Source organism: Leucopleurus acutus, assembly GCF_964270905.1.
Source record: "Leucopleurus acutus genome assembly, chromosome: 12".
NCBI lineage: Eukaryota > Metazoa > Chordata > Mammalia > Artiodactyla > Delphinidae > Leucopleurus > Leucopleurus acutus.
Window position 1 is genome coordinate 12774025 of NC_139154.1, and position 20689 is coordinate 12794713.

At 38.9% G+C, this 20689-nt stretch overlaps 1 protein-coding gene across 5 annotated transcripts in view; it reads right to left on the reverse strand.

The window, feature by feature from the left end:
- The window catches only part of IMMT (inner membrane mitochondrial protein), a 48877-nt gene that overhangs the window by 13353 nt on the left and 14835 nt on the right, over positions 1-20689 (reverse strand). For 2 of the 5 annotated variants that reach the window (XM_082851580.1, XM_082851584.1), the window contains exons 3-8: positions 19794-19983; positions 14767-14878; positions 12736-12873; positions 11635-11742; positions 7075-7211; positions 2828-2931 (exon numbers count right to left, since the gene is read on the reverse strand). In XM_082851580.1, the coding sequence (XP_082707706.1) occupies positions 2828-2931; positions 7075-7211; positions 11635-11742; positions 12736-12873; positions 14767-14878; positions 19794-19983 (789 nt within the window). The remainder of the gene's footprint in view (positions 1-2827; positions 2932-7074; positions 7212-11634; positions 11743-12735; positions 12874-14766; positions 14879-19793; positions 19984-20689) is intronic. The other 3 variants (XM_082851581.1, XM_082851583.1, XM_082851582.1) reach the window with 3 other exon arrangements.

The window sequence follows — 20689 nt, forward strand, 5'->3', positions numbered from 1 at the left end:
GAATATGACAAACAATTTGTTAAGTCTATGAAAAATTTAATTTGGAAAAAACTACTCAATGCTTTTTCAGTCAACAGGCAACAACAACTGAAAACACCTTAGTGAGAAGCTAGATTTATAGAGTGAACCGGACGAGTAGCATGGTGTACAGGAAAACACACAGGCTTCAGAACCAGAGAGACTTGGATTCAGCTCCCAGACCGGCCTCTCCTTTGCTGCTCACCCTTATACAGGGAGTAGAGGTAATTCATGCTAAGTAACTTGCACAGTGCCTGCTACATCAGGAGCACTCAATAAATGGCAGCTTTTGCAAGGATTAGGTTGACTCCCCTGCCAATGAGAGCTTGAGGAAAGCAAAGGCAAGGGAGGAGGCCTAAGAGCTCACTAAGCAAATAGCTGGGTCTTCAGGAGCCCTCACGATTCAGGCTGGATGGACTATGGTCTACCCAACCACAAAACACAGAACTCAGAGCCCTGACTCATGGTCTACTGATGTGAGCATAATGCCTTCAATCTCCTAAAAGATATGCTGGCTTTATTAGAAGGCTTCTCTTTCTCTAAACATTTTGTTAAGACAGCAAAATTTTGAATGACAAATATTGATTAGGTGGGCCAAAAGGTTTGTTCAGTTTTTTCCGTAAGATGGCTTTAGTAGCACTTAAACAATTTTGTTAGATTGTATGTGACAGCTGTCGTATCAGCACGCATTAAAAAAAAGAATTATCAGGGCTTCCCTGGTGGCGCAGTGGTTGGGAGTCCGCCTGCCGATGCAGGGGACGCGGGTTCGTGCCCCGGTCCGGGAGGATCCCACATGCCACAGAGCGGCTGGGCCCGTGAGCCATGGCTGCTGGGCCTGCGCGTTCGGAGCCTGTGCTCCGCAACGGGAGAGGCCACAACAGTGAGAGGCCCGCGCAAAAAAAAAGAATTATCAAAATTGGTGAATTTTTTGTGTGGCCATTTTAATATTGAAGGTGGAAGAAAAAAAGCAACATTTTCGGCATATTACACTTTATTTCAAGAAAGGTAAAAAAGCAACTGAAACGCACAAAGAGATTTGTGCAGTGTATGGAGAAGGCGCTGTGACTGATCGTACGTGTCAAAAGTGGTTTGCGAAGTTTCGTGCTGGAGATTTCTTGCTGGACGATGCTCCATGGTCAGGTAGACCAGCTGAAGTCGACAGCAATCAAATCGAAACGATAACTGAGAACAATCTATGTTACACCACATGGGAGATAGCCGACATACTCAAAATATCCAAATCAAGCACTGAAAATCATTTGCCCCAGCCTGGTCATGTGAATCGCTTTGACGTTTGTGTTCCACGTAAGTTAAGCGGAAAAAAACCTTCTTGACCATATTTCCACCTGTGATTCTCTACTTAAATGTAATGAAAACGTTCCATTTTTAAGACAGATTTGTAATGGGCAATGAGAAGTGGATACTGTACAATAATGTGGAACGGAAGAGATCATGGGGCAAGAGAAATACACCACCACCAACCACACCAAAGGCTGGTCTTCATCCAAAGAAGGTGATGTGTTTATGGTGGGACTGGAAGGGACTCCTCTATTATGAGCTCCTTCCAGAAAACCAAACGATTAATTCCAACAAGTACTGCTGCAAATCAGACCAACTGAAAGCGGCACTCGACGAAAAGCATCCAGAATTAGTCAAAAGAAAACGCGTAATCTTCCATCAGGATAACCCAAGACTGCATGTTTGATGCCCAGGCAAAAACTGTTACAGCTTGGCTGGGTCGTTCTGATTCATCCACCGTCTACACCACACATTGACTGCACCTTCGGATTTTCATTTATTTTGGTCTTTACATAATTCTTTTTTTTTTTTTTTTTGCGGTATGCGGGCTTCTCACTGTTGTGGCCTCTCCCGTTGCGGAGCACAGGCTCCGGACGCACAGGCTCAGCGGCCATGGCTCACGGGCCCAGCCGCTCCGCGGCATGCGGGATCTTCCCGGACAGGGGCACGAACCCGCGTCCCCTGCATCGGCAGGTGGACTCTCAACCACTGCGTCACCAGGGAAGCCCGACATAATTCTTTTAATGGAAAAAATTTCAATTCCCGGGAAGACTGTAAAAGGCACCTGGAACAGCTCTTTGCTCAAGAAGATTAAAAGTTTTGGGACGATGGAATTATGAAGTTGCCTGAAAAATGGCAGGAAGGCAGTGGAACAAAAGGGTGAAAACACTGTTCAATAAAGTTCTTGGAGAAAATGAAAAATATGTTTTTCATTTTTACTTAAAAAACCGAAGGCACTTTTTGGCCCACCCAATAATAATTCCATCATGTTGATGAGAGCCCTTTATTCAAATGTAGGTTCCCATTGTCAGAGGTTGATCTTGTACCTGGTTTGCTTGGTTGATCCTAGTTTTAGCCAACTTCCAGGAAAGGTCAAGGTGGCATAAAACTAGACTCATTATACGCTAACTACTTTGGTAGTTAAGGCAAAGAGACTGTGACATACTCTTTAATTTCTGATAAAACTGCTCAAGACATCCCAGAAACATCTTGAAATGATGGCAGAGCCTCAGTAAGTCTGTAGAACACATATCACCTAAATAATAACCCAAAGAAAAACTTGATTTTTATACAACATCTTTTATATAGGCTTCTGCCAAGTTTATTTTGGCTGGGTTATATATCAATATTTTATTCCCTCTCTCCCTTTTAAGCTTCCGTGCTCCTATCACCAATACAGTACCGGCGGAGAGGGGAGGGAAGGGTTTCTCTGCCTCCTCTTTCTATGCAGACAGTACAAAGAAAGCCACCAGGAGGCCCTAATTACTTGTTAAAGTCCATGAGTAATTACTTGGCTTTGAGAAGGGCATCGGCAGCCTCATCTACTGCCTTTCTGCGTTCCTTCAATGCACCCTCCACTGTGCGCCACTGAGCTGACTTCTTGTCACCTGCAATCTAAACAAAAAGTTTTAATTATGTAAACACGAATAACTGCTATTACTGTCACAATAACATGACTAAATGCAGAAAGTAGTGACATAAAAGTCAAAGGTAAAAAGTTATATACACTATTTCTCCGGAAGAGGAACTCTTAATCTAATGTTCACGGACAGGCTCAAAGAAATCCATGAACCATCTCCCGTCAACCACCTGCACCAAAACTGAAACAAACTGTGCTCCAGTGCACAAGCATTCTCTAAGGAGACATGATATTTTTTATCAGAGTCTCAAAAGGAGATATGAAGCAGAAAAGATCAGTAAGAACAATAACTTGTCATGAATTGTTTGTTGATTAAATCATTCTTCAATGAAGCACCGGTGCTTAAAATTTTCTTATTTGCAGGTCTACTGAAATCACAGTAAGAATAAGTAGAAAGTTTGCCCATTTGTAGGGTCCTTACTCCTCCAAAACATTACCCTAAAGAATGACCCTCCATAATTTTTAAGGAGAAAATCAACTACTGTCAAGAACCCCACTCCACCCTGACCTGACTTCTACAGAATGTGTATTTTATATATATATATATATATATATCTCCCGTGCAAATTCCTTAGGCAGGTCTAACATGTTTTGCTCCAGCACTGGAACTGACTGCCACTTCTTCAACTGAGCAGAGTTGGCTAATACTTAGGCGATCCATCATACCAAAACCAAAAACCACCTCTAAGACTATAATCACACTCAGTGCAGCAAGATGCTCACACAAGAGAGGTGTAAGAAAGCCAATCACTGAAGGCGTGGCATAGGCAAGTCCAGCTTGCATCCCCCTCTCACTTTGCATCATATAAACAATGAGCAGAATGTTATTTGGAACTGTTTCAACTCTTTAAAACTATTCTTAAAATTAGTTATTAACTATTTTAAATGACATTTTTCCCTCCCTTTTCTTTTGCCAAGTACATACAGTTTAAAGTAGTATATTATGTGTAGATATGAAGCAAAAACCACCTTATGGCTTCTCTTCAAAGTACAGTTGACCTTTTAACAACACAGCTTTAAACTGCATGGGTCAGCTTATACAAAGATTTCTTTCAACACAGTACTACACAATCTGCAGTTGGCTGAATCCACAGATGCAGGAGGGCCAACTACGGGACTTGAGCATCCGTGAATTTTGGTATCCGTGGCGGGTCCTGAAACCAATCCCCTGCAGATACTGAGGGGTAACTATATACTATGCTAGGACCTTAGAGAGGAATAGGAACATACTAAATTACCAAAGAATGAAATATTTTTTATCAAAGAAAAAAACGACTGAATTGGTTCAATAATTATATTTCAAGTCACCCAAAGAGGGCCACTACAGGGGCTGCTGCACACTTAAAACATGAGTGCAATCTCAGTGCGGTGTCCTGGGCCTTGGAGGCCCAACCCGTATCTTCCCTTGTTAGAAACAGAAGTGGTTTTGCCTCTGCAGCCCTAAGCCTGCTACTTTAGGGGGAATAGGGCTCAGCAAAAGTAATGCCTCTGGTTTGGGTCATTCAAAAGCAATTCTCCACATTATGTTCCTACTGACATCTAGTGTGATCTCAATTTTAAAGGTACATCCATTATCAATGGAAAGTTTAAACAACCAAGTTCCTTAAGGCAGGATTAACCCTGCCACTGGACCACTGTGGCAGTCTGAGGAAGCCTCTCGGGGTAACATTTTTAAATGCTTAAAATGAAACTATTAGATTGCAGAGAAGCCCAATTACATTGAAATATGGTCATAAAATATACATTTTTTTAATTTTATGAAATAGAAACCAAGATCTAGTAGAACTAATAAACACCCTAATCCAGAAGTAGTGATGGGCATAAATGATATTTCAAGAGATCTGCAAGTACCATAACGTAATATGAAAATACCTATGCTTTCTCTTGGTAATAAAGTTATGGATACTACTATACTAACACTACTGATTTTGTTGTCACTATTCGTAATTGAAGAAAAGCTTTTGAGGCCAGGGAAAATAAAGATGTTTTCCATCCAAGTTCAGCGAGCCCCTGAATTCTATCCACAGACCCAACTCTAGATTAAGAACCCCTGCTTTTAGAAGAAATACTTGGTACTTCTTTTCTATCTTTGTATCTCACTTTTCTAATTTTTATGTTCTACATAGATTGTTGCAAAGTGACAAAACCAATTAATTTCATGGTGTGGATAATCAAGTTGAAGATTCAGTGAACTGCCACTTTAGCCATCTTGCAAAATAAAATACATCAAAAAATGTTGCTGGTTTGGGCCATATCAGTATCCTGTATCAAAAATTTTCCAAGACTTTATCATATGCTGTTACAAGACCCTAGTATTGTATTAAGATAACTCTTCATAACTAACCCAAACAGACTCATGAATCATGTAAATGTCAATGACATATCAGGGGGCCAAAATGTGTCTCCCTCTGTTAAAGGTATTCCTGTTTACAGAGGTCCAAGGATAAGCTGTCCTGTGAAACAGACATCGGATTCCCCTACGATCAAGCCTGGTCCAACTGTTTACAAACAATGCTTTGAGAAATTAACTCTATATATTATAGAACAGCCCATGTGCACCTACAGCTTCTTTTACTACAAGAAACAGGGTTGGGATCAATTTTTAACACTTCAAAACTTGTGTTCAATACGTTTTTCTGATTATTTTGTTAACACCAGCTAGTATTCCCTAATCTGGTTAACTGTGCTACTATAAAGTATCCTTTAGTTGTAACATCTTTATTGTAAACGATCTCATACTGTCTAATCCACATGCACTACGTTATGTGTTCAGTGGGAAGAGGAAATACTCTCTTATGCAGCCTTCCACCAAAGCAGTACCATGGACATCTGTCCTTCTGAAAGAACCTACTTGGGTTTGAACTCAACTTCCTGATATCATGCAACTTCCAGCCTTCTCTATACATGTGTCTAACCAGCATAGTAAATATTTCCTGTGTGGTTTCTACTTTCCTGACTGAACTCCGACTAAGATTTAAATTTTTCTCGTGGATTTTGAACAAAACAGAATTTTCTTTTAATTTTTCAAAGGTTGTAGCTTCTTGACTGTTTGCATCAGAGGTCTAATTTAACTCCTTTGTGATGCACGTACATACAACTAAAGCAATCTGAAGTGTATTTAAATTTTTTAAAAACCACAGTCATGGTGGCAAAGTAACTTTACGGATCATGCATGATCCTGATTCCTGAGATCTATAGGTTCTCTATTTCATTTTATTCTTTAAATGACTTGGTGTCAAGATACATTTTTATATACTGAATAACTGAATGTAATTATAAAGGAAATTTATTGAGTCCCAGTATTACATTTTTTAAAATATATTTATCTATTTATTTTTGGCTGTACTGGGCCCTCACTGCTGTGCACAGTCTTTCTCTAGTTGCGGCGAGTGGGGGCTACTCTTTGTTGTGGTGTGCGGGCTTCTCGCTGTGGTGGATTCTTTCGTTGGGAGCACAGGCTCTAGGCAGACGGGTTTCAGTAGTTGTGGCACATGGGCTCAGTAGTTGTGGCTCACGGGCTTTAAAGTGCAGGCTCAGTAGTTGTTGCACACGGGCTTAGTTGCTTCATGGCATGTGGGATCTTCCCAGACCAGGGCTCGAACCCGGGTCTCCTGCACTAGCAGGTGGGTTCTTAACCACTGCACCATCAGGGAAGCCCCAAGTCCCAGTATTACATTTTAATTAGTGTAATTACTTTATTCTGTGAAGTGTCCAATGTAAGTTAAATAATCAACATATAAGCATTTAAAGTAGCTGGTGTTTTGGGGTACCTGGGATCTCTGTATTATTCTTTTAACTGTGTGTCAATCTAAAAGTATCTCACAAAAAAAAGTTTATTTTAAAAACTGGCTGGCGATTTTAAAGCAAAAGAAAACAGGCAAACAACAAATACATTCAAGCACTATAAAGATATGAGAGCACATCTGAACTAATTCTTATATCATATCACCATTGTGAGATAAAGCACCATTTATAAAATTCATTAAAAAGAACACCTGAAATTTTTTTTTTTCATTTTTGTTTGTTTTTCTAAAAAGACAATCATTCTAGTTCGTTTTCGCTTAGTGAGAGAAAGCCCAACTTAGAAGGAAGAAATCGTCTAACGTTCTTTGGCCCACCTCAGAATCGTCCATGGCTGTTTTCAGTATGTTGGCGTGGGCAGTGACAGCCTGGACCGCAGCATTCTGAGCCACAATAGCCTGCTGAGTAATGCAAGCAGTCTGGCTCAGAGCATCTTCTAAGCTCTTGGCTAGTGCTGAAGTTAAAAAAAAAAAAAAAAAAGTTAAAAACTAGATCCCTCCTGCCAAATGACTTTAATCTTTCCCTCTTCACCTGTTGAGTCTTACACTGCATTTCCCCCTCAAAACAAACAAAATACAGATTTAGCGAATCAAAATTTCACTTAAAAGTATGATAAAATATTAATAATTACTGAATCCAGATGGTGAATCTATGTGGGTTCATTACACTATTTTTACTTTTATGTATATCTGAATTTTTTCAAAATAAGACATGTTTTGGGTTTTCTATATGAAAGGGAAAATCGCAATAAGAAAGGCAAATATATAAAAAGATTGAAGATCACTTAAATAAGCCAGCATATAGTTTAAGAAACAATCAGAAAAATTTTGTGAAAGCGATTATAACTACAGTGAACAGCAAAAAGATAAACATGAAGATATAAAATAGGACATCAAAATCACAAAATGTGGAGGAGGGGAATAAGAAAATATAGATCTTTTACAATGTGTCTGAGCTTATATGACTACCAGTCTAAAGCAAGCAGATATAGCAACGGGTTAACACACTTGAAAACAAGGGTAACCACAAATCAAAACACGCTACAGATTCACAAAAACCAAAAAGAAAGGAATTCAAGCATAATACAAATGAAAACCATCAAACCCCAAAAGGAAGAACAAAAAGAAGAAGAAAGGAACAAAGAAGACATTAACTGGATAACAAGACTTTAAATGGCAAAATATACATACCTATCAATAATTACCTTAAATGTCAATAGACTAAATGCTCCAATCAAAAGACACAGAGTGGCAGATTAGATAATAAAACAAGAACCTACAATATGCTGCCTACAAAAGACCCACATTAGGGCGAAAGACACACACAGACTGAAAGTGAGGGGATGGAAAAAGATATTTCATGCAAATGGAAGCAATAAAAAAGCAGGGGCAGCAATACTCGTACCAGAAAAAATACATTTTAAAATAAAGGCCATGGAGAAAGACAAAGAAGAAAGACAATGATGGACACTACATAATGATAAAAGGATCAATACAAGGAGAGGATATTACACTCATTAACTTATGTGCACTCAATATAGGAGCATCTAAACACATAAAACAAATACTACCAGACATAAAGGGAGAAACTGATGGGAATACATTAATAGTAGGAGACTGACATCAACAGACAGATCTTTCAGACAAAACATCAACAAGGCAAAAGAGATCCCAAATGACACAATAAAACAGTTAGACTTAACTGCTATCTACAGCGACACTACATCCAAAAAACCAGAATACACATTTTTTTCAAGTGTGCATGGAACATTCTCTAGGACAGACCACATACTAGGACACAAAACAAGCCCAAGAAATTGAGGATAAGTAATTAAAGATAGTAATTATTTCAAGCATCTTTTCCGACCATAAAGGCATGAAACTAGAAATCAACCACAGAAAGAAAAACGAGGAAAAACCTATTACATAGGGACTAAACAACATGCTACTGAAAAACCAATAATAGGTCAACGAGGAAATCAAAGAGAAATCAAAAAATACCTCGAGACAAACAACAATGAAAACACAACCATACAAAAATCTATGGGAGGCAACAAAAGCAGTCCTAAGAGGGACATTCATAGCAATAAAGGCTTTCCTCAAAAACAAATAAATAAAACTCAAATAAATAACCTACCACCTAAAAGAATTAGAAAAAGAAGAATAAAACCTAAATTCAGCAGGAGGAAGGATATAATAAAGATTAGAGATGAAATAAATAACACAGAGATTAAAAAAATAGAAAAAAAATCCAAGCAGGAGCTGGTTTTTTGAAAGGGTAAACAAAATCAACAAACCTCTATCCAGGCTCACCAAGAAGAAGAGAGGACCCAAATAAACAAAATAAGAAATGAAAGAGGAGAAATAACATCTAATACCACAGAAATACAAAAGAAATCATTAAGAAGAAAATACTGAACAGCTATATGCCAACAAAGTGGACAACCTTGAAGAAATGGACAAGTTTCTAGAAACATACAGCCTGCCAAAACTGAATCAAGAAGAAACATAATTTGTACAGACCAATCACTAGAAGTGAAATAGAATCTATAATTTAAAAAAATTCCCTGCAAACAAAAATCCAGGATCAGATGGCTTCAATGGGGAATTCTACAACAATATACAAAGAACTTATACCTATCCTTCTCAAATTCTTCCAAAAGACTGAAGAGGAGGGAACACTCCCAAGGTCAATCTATAAGCCAATATCACCCTGATACCAAAACCAGACAAATACACTACAAAAAAAAAAAGGAAAATTACAGGCCAATATCTTTGATGAATGGAGATGTCAAAATCGTCAACATAATATTACCAAACTGAATACAACAACATATAAAAAGGATCATATACCATGATCAAGTTGGATTCATTCCAGGGTCACAAGGATGGTTCAACATATGCAAATCTATCACTGTGATACACCACAGCGACAAAAACCACATGATCATCTCGATAGATGCAGAAAAAGTATTTGATAAAATTCGACACCCCTTCATGATAAAAACTCTCACCAATGTGGGAGAACATAATAAAAGCCATTTATGGCAAACCCACAGCCAATATAATACTCAACAGTGAAAAGCTGAAAGCCTTCCCACTAAATTGTGGAACAAGACAAGGATGCCCACTCTCACCACTTCTATTCAACATAGTACTGGATAGTCCTAGCCACAGGAATCAGACAAGAAAAAGAAATAAAAAGGATCCAAATTGGAAGGGAAGAGGTAAAACTGTCATTATATGCAGATGACATGACACTCTATATAGAAAACCCTAAAGATTCCACACAAAAACTAGTAGAACTGATAAATGAATTCAGCAAGGTGACAGGATACAAGATTAATATAAAGAAATCTGTTGCATTTCTTTACACTAACAATGAAACATCAGAGAGAAAGTAAAGAAACAATTCCCACTTAAAGTCACACCAAAAAACAAAATAAAATACCTACAAATAAACCTAACCAAGGAGGTGAAAGACCGATACACTGATAAAGGAAATTGAAGATGGTTCTAAGAAATGGAAAGATATCCCATGTTCTTAAACTGGAAGAATTAATATTGTTAAAATGTCCACAGTACTCAAAGCAATCTACAGATTTAATGCAATCCCTACCAAAATACCCATGACATTATTCACAGAACTACAACAAATAATCCTAAAATTTATATGGAACCAGAAAAGACCCAGAATTGCCAAAACAATCCTGAGGAAAAAGAACAAAGTTGGAAAGATATCCCTCCCAGACTTCAGGCAACACTACAAAGCTCAGTAATCAAAACAGTGTGGTACTGAAAGAAAAAGAGACATATGGATCAATGGAACAGAATAAAGCACCCCAAAATAAACCCACACAGCTAAGACCAAAAACCAAATGCAAGTAATCAAACTAATGCCCTACATCTGCGCTCGTTCTGGCCCTTCTACTCTGTACACAATTCTAACAAACTTGCCTCCTAGGAGTAGGACAGAGCCAGCAAGTTGAAGGAAAACAAGAACCACTCAAGACAAAAAAAAAAAAAAAACAGAAAAAAGTGATGGAGACAAAAAACAAAAAAACCGAAAAACTATAAACAGCTGTCCTAAGAATTTAAAACTAACATCTCTTGGTCCAGCAAAAAGCTACATGCACACTACCTCCAGGGACATCAATATATTGTAGCACAGTACAATAAATTATGTTCCAGGTACCTCGTTTAAGACATGAAAATACATTTTTAGGTAACTTATATCTGTGTTTTATTTGGCCCTGTGGCAGGCGGGCTCTTAGTTCCCCGACCAGGGATCACACCTGGGCCCTTGGCGCAGAGTCCTAACCACTGGACCGCCAGGAAGTCCCACTAACATCTTTCTTTAAGCCATCAAAAAACCTAATGTAAAATTGAAACTTAAAAAGGAATATGCTTCGGTTATGTGGAAACTAGCAATGTGTGGAACATTCCATCCCCCAATGATGTCAGGTAAGGGGGCAGCCAGACTGAGTCCAGAGGCCAGGTAATAAACCAGAGTAGGAGCCATTCCAACCTGCACAAATAAATGTATGAGTGTAACAGTTAGAAGACTCTTAGGCAAGTGGCCAAAACATAAATAATTTGTGTTCCGCAGAGTATAAAGAATCTTCAGCACTAACTGTGATAAAAACAAAAGGACAAAGTACGTGAATCACTTGAATTTACGTGTATTAGAATAGCCCTTGTCACCTGGGTAAAAGTTTAGATGGAAAGAACACAAATGATGAAATAAAGATGGTGAACAGAGCAACACCACTAAAGGAACCACAAAGAGCTGACGGATGAGAAACTTGTGTGACAGCTAAAGAAGAGAGCAACTGAGAGAGATGACCCAAGTACTTAAGAAGCGTCAGGTTTACATACACTCAATCTTAACTTGTTCTTGCTTCTCCTGTTGCGCAAGCCGGGCTGCAACTTCTTCAGGTGGCCGCTCCCTTACAGAAGTTGAGGATGCTTCCTCTTGCAGTAAAACTAAATGAAAGGCAATCAAATTTCAGCACAGAATTTCAACAGCTAATGGGGACATAAAAACACCATCATTTGTGCTTGCCAGATGTATCAACTTGAGGGCATTTTTGTGATAAAGATTCTAAAACCACATCATCACTCAATGATTCCAACATGAAGAAATAAAGGGTCAGCTCTCAGCAATCCCATTACTGGGCATATACCCTGAGAAAACCATAATTCAAAAAGCGTCATGTACCAAAATGTTCATTGCAGCTCTATTTACGATAGCCCGGAGATGGAGACAACATAAGTGCCCATCATCAGATGAATGGATAAAGAAGATGTGGCACATATATACAATGGAATATTACTCAGCCATAAAAAGAAACGAAATTGAGCTATTTGTAATGAGGTGGATAGACCTAGAGTCTGTCATACAGAGTGAAGTAAGTCAGAAAGAGAAAGACAAATACCGTATGCTAACACATATATATGGAATTTAAGAAAAAAAAATGTCATGAAGAACCTAGGAGTAAGACAGAAATAAAGACACAGACCTACTGGAGAATGGACTTGAGGATATGGGGAGGGGGAAGGGTGAGCTGTGACAAAGCGAGAGAGAGGCATGGACATATATACACTACCAAACGTAACATAGATAGCTAGTGGGAAGCAGCCGCATAGCACAGGGATATCAGCTCGGTGCTTTGTGACCGCCCGGAGGGGTGGGATAGGGAGGGTGGAAGGGAGGGAGATGCAAGAGGGAAGAGACATGGGAACATATGTATATGTATAACTGATTCACTTTGTTATAAAGCAGAAACTAACACACCATTGTAAAGCAATTAGACTCCAATGAAGATGTTTAAAAAAATAAATAAATAAAGGGTCAGCTCTTAAACCCCTTGTTTTCAAAGATTTATTCAGACTTTGAAATTTAGGGAATGCCTAGACATTGCATAGTTCTGATGAGCATATCATTTACATAACCACAAATACAGATAATTTAACTACCTGAAGTTGCAGGCTTGGGTTTTCCTTCACCAGTTTCAGGGTGATCAGTTTCTGTAGATTCCTCATGCTGAACCAAAGGCGCTGGGACGGACAGTGTGTCACCTGCCGCAGAAATAATTTGAGCTGCCTCTGTAGGTGCTATAAATATATGTTACACACGGTATTTACAGTTTCCTGGGTTAACAGAGAAATACATAGGAATCCACTACTACTACCTCCCATTCCACATCTGACTCCTTAAAGACACAAACACATGTGCTGCCACTACTCAAACACACAGTGAGGGGCGCTGTCCACTGCACAAACCCACACACAATGAGCAATGGCTGGGAAAGCACAAGAGAAGAGTCTGGTCAGCATCCACCTGCATTTCAACCATTATTCTCAGGCAAGCCTTCTAATAACAGTACTAAATGGTACTAAATCTTGACATGAGAAGGGGACATAAGATTTACATAACATGGAAAAATAATAACAAATGAGAAAAGAGCCTGTAATGAAGAAGGTAGATAAAAGAAAGTAACCAAAAACTATTTTTTAATTGCTCTGAAGAGTGGCAGAGGTGAAAGAGGTGTGGGCAAGAACAGCACGGCAATTTTAAACACAAAGAAGACAAGTTCACAGTTTAGATGGTGAGTAAAGGACAGGACTCGGTTAAAGAAATTACTTCATAGACATATTTTTAAAGAAAAGAAGGTTGAAAAATCAAGAGCTTATAAATTATAAATAAAAGTGTTGATGGAAGAGAAATGAGTAATTCTGAAGGTGGAATAGATGGTGGGGTGGGGAGCAACAAAATGGAGAAAAAAATTTTTAAATAAACCGAAGGTCCCATTTAAGAGTTAAAGTTGGATTATCACAAGGCCCATTAACTGGTCTCCTTGCTGCGTCCGTGGTTCCTTTATCTATTCTCCACAATAGCCAGTAATCTTATTAAAAGTCAGCTATCAAAAAAAAAAAAAATGTCAGCTATCAACCCCAGCTCATAATCCTCCCAACAACTTCCCATCTTACTCAGACTAGAAAACAAAACTCTTATGATGGCCTCCAACGACTGCCACTATAGGCTTTCTGCTCCCTCTCTATTATTGCTATTATTCTCCTCTTACTCTACCCCGGTTTCATTTGCTCCTTGCTAGAATACGCCAAGCCTTTGCACTAGCTAATCCTGCCTGGATGCTCTTCCCCACCAGCCCTTTACATGACTGACTCCCTCATCTCTTTCTAGTCTCTGCCCAAATGACACCTTCCAGAGGAAACTTTTCTTACCCACTCCATTTAAAATTGCAATATTCCCTCCCACACTTATCACTGTATGACATCCTAGACATAATTTACTTGTATATTTATATGCGACTTCCCTCCCCTCATCCCACTAAGGAATCTTCACAGCATTTGTCTGTTTGTTTTTACTGTTTTGTTCACTGCTATAACCCCAGTGCCTAAAAGACACCCAGCACTTGGCACACAGTAGATACTCAGTATTTACTGAGTGAAAGTCAGGTGATTTAATCAAGGACAGAAGTGAAAGGAGAAACATAATAAATTCAAATGCATGCAGACCAGGTTAGGACTAGGCACTGCTATATATTAGTGTGGGATTACAATCATCAAGGGGAAAAAATCTGCAGATCAAAACTAGATGAAGACACTTCATCACTAAGAAAGAAGAGAGAAGAAAGAGCTGGTGAACAGGCAGAAAAAAGAGGTGTGGAAAGAGAACAAATCTTAAAATCTAAAGAGAGGGAAAGCTAGGAGTCAGAGAAAAGGAAAAAGAAACAGAAAAATAAGTGTGTTGCAGGCAAGACAATTCTTGTTACCATTACTTAGTAGCTGTTCACAATAAAGCCCAATTTCATATCCCACTCAACCCTTAAAAGGAGAGCCAAGATGACAGGTGAGAATACTCCCTCCCCAAGGTGAGGGAAGAGTCCTTCATGGGGACGGGCCCCCCTCTTGACCATGGGTACAAATACATTAAAGCAATTCATTTACCTATAATTTTAAAAGAATGATTCTAAATATAGGTACCTGTTGTTGAAGCTGAAGTGTCTCCCTTTTGTTTCTGGAGCTGTGAAGCAGGCTGTTTAGATTCTTTCATTGCCTCAGATACGCTAGAGGTTTTCAGTGGACCAGACTGAATCTTGGAAATGAAAAACATTTAACATTTCAGATATGATAGTGTTCTTAAAAACAGGCAGCACAAAGTATCTTGTATTATTTTAAAAGTCAAGTTTTTCAGGCTTTTAACATAAAGGTATCTACAATTTACAACAATGTATTTTATTTTTTAATTTTTTTAAGCTTCTTTATTGGAGTATAATTGCTTTACAACGGTGTGTTAGTTTTCGCTGTATGACAAAGTGAATCAGCTACATATATACATATATCCCCATATCCCCTCCCTCTTGCGTCTCCCTCCCACCCTCCCTATCCCACCCCTCTAGATGGTCACAAAGCACCGAGCTGATCTCCCTGTGCTATGCGGCTGCTTCCCACTAGCTATCTATTTTACATTTGGTAGTGTATATATGTCCATGCCACTCTCTCACTTCGTCCCAGCTTACCCTTCCCCCTCCCCGGGTTCTCAAGTCCATTCTCTACGTCTGCGTCTTTATTCCTGTCCTGCCCCTAGGTTCATCAGAACCATTTTTTTTTTTAAGATTCCATATATATGTGTTAGCATACGGTATTTGTTTCTCTCTTTCTGACTTACTTCACCCTGTATGACAGACTCTAGGTCCATCCACCTCACTACAAATAACTCAATTTCGTTTCTTTTTATGGCTGAGTAACATTCCATTGTATATATGTGCCAAAACAATGTATTTTATTAACCACAGTAAGAGAAGCCATCGTACTAGAAAAACGCAGTCCAAAAATGTCATTCCAAATGACTAGTCTGTATTTTAATAGTAACAAAGACTTCTCTTAGGGCAACTAATAAAGTACATGGTATATGACCTTCCCTTTAAACACCATTCCTTTTATATATACAACACTGAGAAGGCTATTTCCATTCGCATTCTAAATCCAGTTATGGTATCTTCTAAATAAATTCAGTTAAAAACAAATGTTTTTTTAGAAGGCTCTGAGTAAAAATGAAAATTCACCTTTTTTCTCTCTAATCTCCAAGATTCCCATACCTGCACACTAAGATATATGATCCAATTGTGAGTAATGCCTGTTTTTCTCTTTCCCAATAACCACCTGCCTGAAGTTTAAGGCACCACTCATTAACAGGACTGCCAGGTGATGTGCCACAGAAAATTACTGAGCAACAGAAATATTTTCATTCACCACCTATGCTGCCCCCCTTTTTGCCAGAACTTGGCAATGGGACTCAGATATCCCTAAGATGTCTACTCAAACATAATAGAAATGGTTCTGAATTTTGTCACTACCAGAAATCAGAAATATATCCATCTTCTTATTATTAAAATTTTGTTATTTTTTAACTCATGAAATGCATGCTCACTATATAACAAGCAAAATAACATACATCAAGATACATCATTGTTTTAGTTTGCCCCTTCATTGCTCCTTCCGGCACTCTCAGGGAGCCACTGCTAATGCCCTGAAATCCAAACTTCCACCCATGAGCTCAGGTATATATGTACAATTTTTCACTTCTTTAAACAAACTAAAATAGTTAATTTTATATTACACAAATTATCATGTAACCTTTTTTTCATTTAACAACATATTACGGACATTCGCTTCTGTTCAAGAAATTCTTTTTAGTTGAATAATATCCTAATTTAATTGTATATCCTAATGGAGTGGCAAATCCCATAATTTGGTCAATTACTCCCCTACTTATGGACATTCAAGTTGTTTCCTGATTTTTGTTAAGCATTCTTGTCCACAGACAACTGAAAAGCACTAGAGTGTGCTGTCTGCAGGATAGTTGCCAGAAGAGGGAGTGCTGGGTCAGAGGGCTTGTATATTTTTAAGACATTACCACTTTCACATAAGGTTCTGGCAACTCACACTTCTCACAACAAATGTGTGTGTATGTGTTTGTGTATAAATACGGCCTATTTTCCAGACTCCGTTGTTCTGTTCCTCTAATTTCTATTCCTATGTCAAAACCTTATTGTTTGATGAAAGTAGGATTGTAACAGTCAGTATCTGGAAAAGCAAGTGACCTCTGACCCCCTACCCCAACACTTTTTAAAAATGTCCTTGACTAGTCTTATACATTACTTATTCCTCCACATGAACTTTAAAATCATCTTGTCTGGTTCTTCACCCTCTGGAAAAATCAATTAGAATTCATATCAGATGTCTGTGTGTGTACTTATGTACATATACACACATATCATAAAAACATTATTTCTCTCAAACATATACATATTTAAGAGAGATTTGAGAGAAATGCATATATTTAAGAGAAATGACATTTTTATATTACATCCCATCCAGGAACATAACATTTGTCACCATTTAGACAGGTCTTATTCTATGTCCATCAAAAAGATTTTAGGTTTATCTTCTCTCAGTATTTACTGTCTATGCATAAATAACCATGTTGACACTAAAAGGGTTACCATGAAATAAAATGCATAGTTTCTAAAAGAAACAAGTTTGTAAGAAAGCACAACAGTATAGAGTGCTAAATAAATGGTACAAATTAAAAAATAAAAACAATAATTGCTATTGGAATTCAGCTGTGTAGTGAAAGATGCAGGCCTTGAAGAGAACACTGAAAGACAAAAGAAAGGAAGTCACTCTGAGTAGAAGACAAACATGAGAAGAGTTGTACATATGGAAAGGATCACTCTTTAGTTCTCTAGTTTACCAAGGACCTTGGAAGAATGCCTGGTACATAATAAGCACTTGATTGACATTTGAGTAAATGAATGAATGAAAAGCACAAGGCATATTTGTAAGGTAAACAAGTATGAAACTAAGTATTTATGAGCAGGACCATACGGAGATAAGACTGGAAATGTAAATGAGAGCCAGAATGCCAAGGGTACTAAATGTCAACCTAAGAACCAGCAAAACTCATAAACTACAGAAATAAAGGAACCAACAGCCAGCTCCTAGGTTAACATTTAACCTCCTGGCTTCACTTTCGTTATTCAGAACATGAGACAATCTCTCTTCTGTCTTTAAAACAATAGGAATCAAAGTTCTTGATTAAGTGATATGATGAAAATATCATGAAAACATCACAGCACTTATTCTAGAAGATTCTCTGATACTGATATAAGGATGGCCTAGATCATGTTAGGAAGAGAGACTGGGGGATTGGAGACTGGGAGGAAGTGGGAAAGGCTGTGTGTCAGGGGAGAGGAACAGGGCTAATTTAAATACAAAGTGATAAAGGTCAGAAATGAGATAAAGATGGTGGAAAGAAAACGAATAAACATTAGAGATCTAACAAGATAGGATAGCTAGGACTTCCCTGGTGGCCCACTGGTTGAGAGCCTGCCTGCCAATGTAGGGGACACAGGTTTGAGCCCTGGTCCAGGAAGATCCCACATGCCGTGGAGCAACTAAGCCCGTGTGCCACAACTACTGAGCCTGCGCTCTACAGCCCGCGAGCCACAACTGCTGAAGCCCACGCACCTACAGCCCGTGCTCCACAACTGCTGAAGCCCACGCACCTACAGCCCGTGCTCCACAACAAGAGAAGCCACTGCAATGAGAAGCCCGCACCACAACGAAGAGTAGCCTCCACTTGCTGCAAGCAGAGAAAGCCCACGCGCAGCTACGAAGACCCAATGCAGCCAAAAATAAATTAAATAAATAAATGAATGAATTAAAAAAAAAAGAAATGAATGACATTTAAAAAAAAAAAGGTAGGATAGCTACAAAATATGGGCAGCTGTGAAGATGAATCCAAGAATTCTAACTGAGCTACTTGACAGCGTGGTACAATCTTTAATACATAAAAAGCAAATCAGGAAGAGCGCAAGTTTTGAGGTGGTGGAGTACAGACATGCAAAGTTCACAAGTGGCAATGTTCAGCAGGGTAGGGAAAGTGGGGCAAGAAGAGGCCAAGGCTATTGAGAATGACACCTGAAGTCATGTCAAGGGAGAAAAGAACACTACTCTGAACTGTTCAGCCTGACTGTGTGCTCCTGAAATTGCTTCCAGCTCTTTCTCCCAGGTCATGGAGCTTAAAATAGGCCCAGGACTTTAGAATGAAGCCATAGGATTCTGCTCCTTGACTACTGAAGCTGCAACACTACCTCCCTCAGCCCACGTGGACATTTTAAAGTTCAGATGGAAGAATAAATGCTGTAGAAGACCAAGAACATGTTGAGTCATTTGGGGTGGAGGTGAGAGAAGTCAGAGGACACCTGCTTTTCCACATAGTAACTCTGTCATAGGATTGGTCTCGAGACCATGTTAGATACTGGAGAACAGACGTCGACCCAGTTTCTAATAAAGAACTGGTCAGCCATGTCCAGCCTCACAGCATAAAGAAATATCCAATACCAAAGCAGCAAAAATTCATGCTCTCTTTTATACATTTTTTTCAAGCACCCGTTTGAAAGAGGAAATATGTTAACATGTTTAAAAAAAATTTGTAAGCCTAATGGGGGAAAAAGGGTGAAACTGAAGAATATGCACAAAGTTCCAGGAATACGAGAAGGTATTCCCGTCACAGAATCGGTACGTAGCTGAAAATTCTGTGGCTGTTTTGAGGTCTAAAAGGAGCCATTACTAACTATGACATGTGGGTCCTGTGTCATGGCCATTCTATGTTTATGTTTTTAGTCTTCTAAGTCAGAGTTTGAGAGCTGCAATGCTGTAGGCTGACACAGAACCCCCTCCATCCACAGGGCAGCTGGGGTTACTTCTGCCCGAGCTGCCCCTTCCATTTAGCCTTGTGTGCCACATAATTATTTTCTATACGATGTGGACTAAAGGAGAGCACTTATGGGACTCCAAAGGGATAAAAATCCGGCTCTACGTAATATTACTTCAATTTTTTAAAAAATGAAAACATATACCCGGCAAAATATTTTCACGATGAAAACAACCTGCTTTTCAAAGTATTCTCTAGGATAAGCTGAAATTGTGCTTAAAACTCTTACCGGCTTCTTTGGCAATGGAACAGTATACGGTGGGGAACCAAGAACCATCTCAAAGAGCTTGTCTGAGTAAGGTATGGTTTTCTCTACATTTTTCCGGAAATGGGAATCCCATTTGGCATACAGGATAGTGCCACCGATACCGCCACCAACAAACAAGATGCCAGCTCCAGCAATTTTGCTAGGAGACAACCTAAGTGAAAGAAACAGGAAACACATTTTTATTTTTTGGCCCTCCTAAACCTACTTCCCTAGACTAATGTAAGAGTCTCAAAGACCTCAAGCCTCTATTTCTCTACCACTGATTCAGATCACAGCAGCCCAGTTTATCACCACAGCTGCACATCACCTTTCCTCCTATGTTCACAACAAAAAATAATATTTCTTTATGGATAATTTTTTAACACAGTAATATCTAGGATAGGAAGAATGCAGCAATCTTCCCTTTAACACTTAAAACTTAGCATGTTCAGGGACTTCCCTGGCGGTCCAGTGGTTAAGAATCCGCCTTCCAATGCAGGGGGTGCAGGTTTGATCCCTGGTCAGGGAGCTAAGATCCCACATGCCTCCTAGACTTTAAAAATGGTCCACATCAAAAAAAAAAAAACAAACCTTGGCATGTTCACAATCATGAGGCTTCCTTTGAACCCAAAAAACAAGTATCACTAATTTTCAACAGTCCTCTCCCTTAAACATTTCTGTAAATACAATAAAACAAATGTCAAGTAGAACAAATACTTTTAAAGTTCCAACGTGCTGAGTTCTGGATGTATATCTATTTGCCATAAAGGGGTGGGGGGGTCTACCTTGGATGCCATCCAGTCACCAAAGAACCAAAAGGAGCACCCTGACAAATTTTCACCTACAAATAAATAATGCTCCAAAGATATATGGCAAAG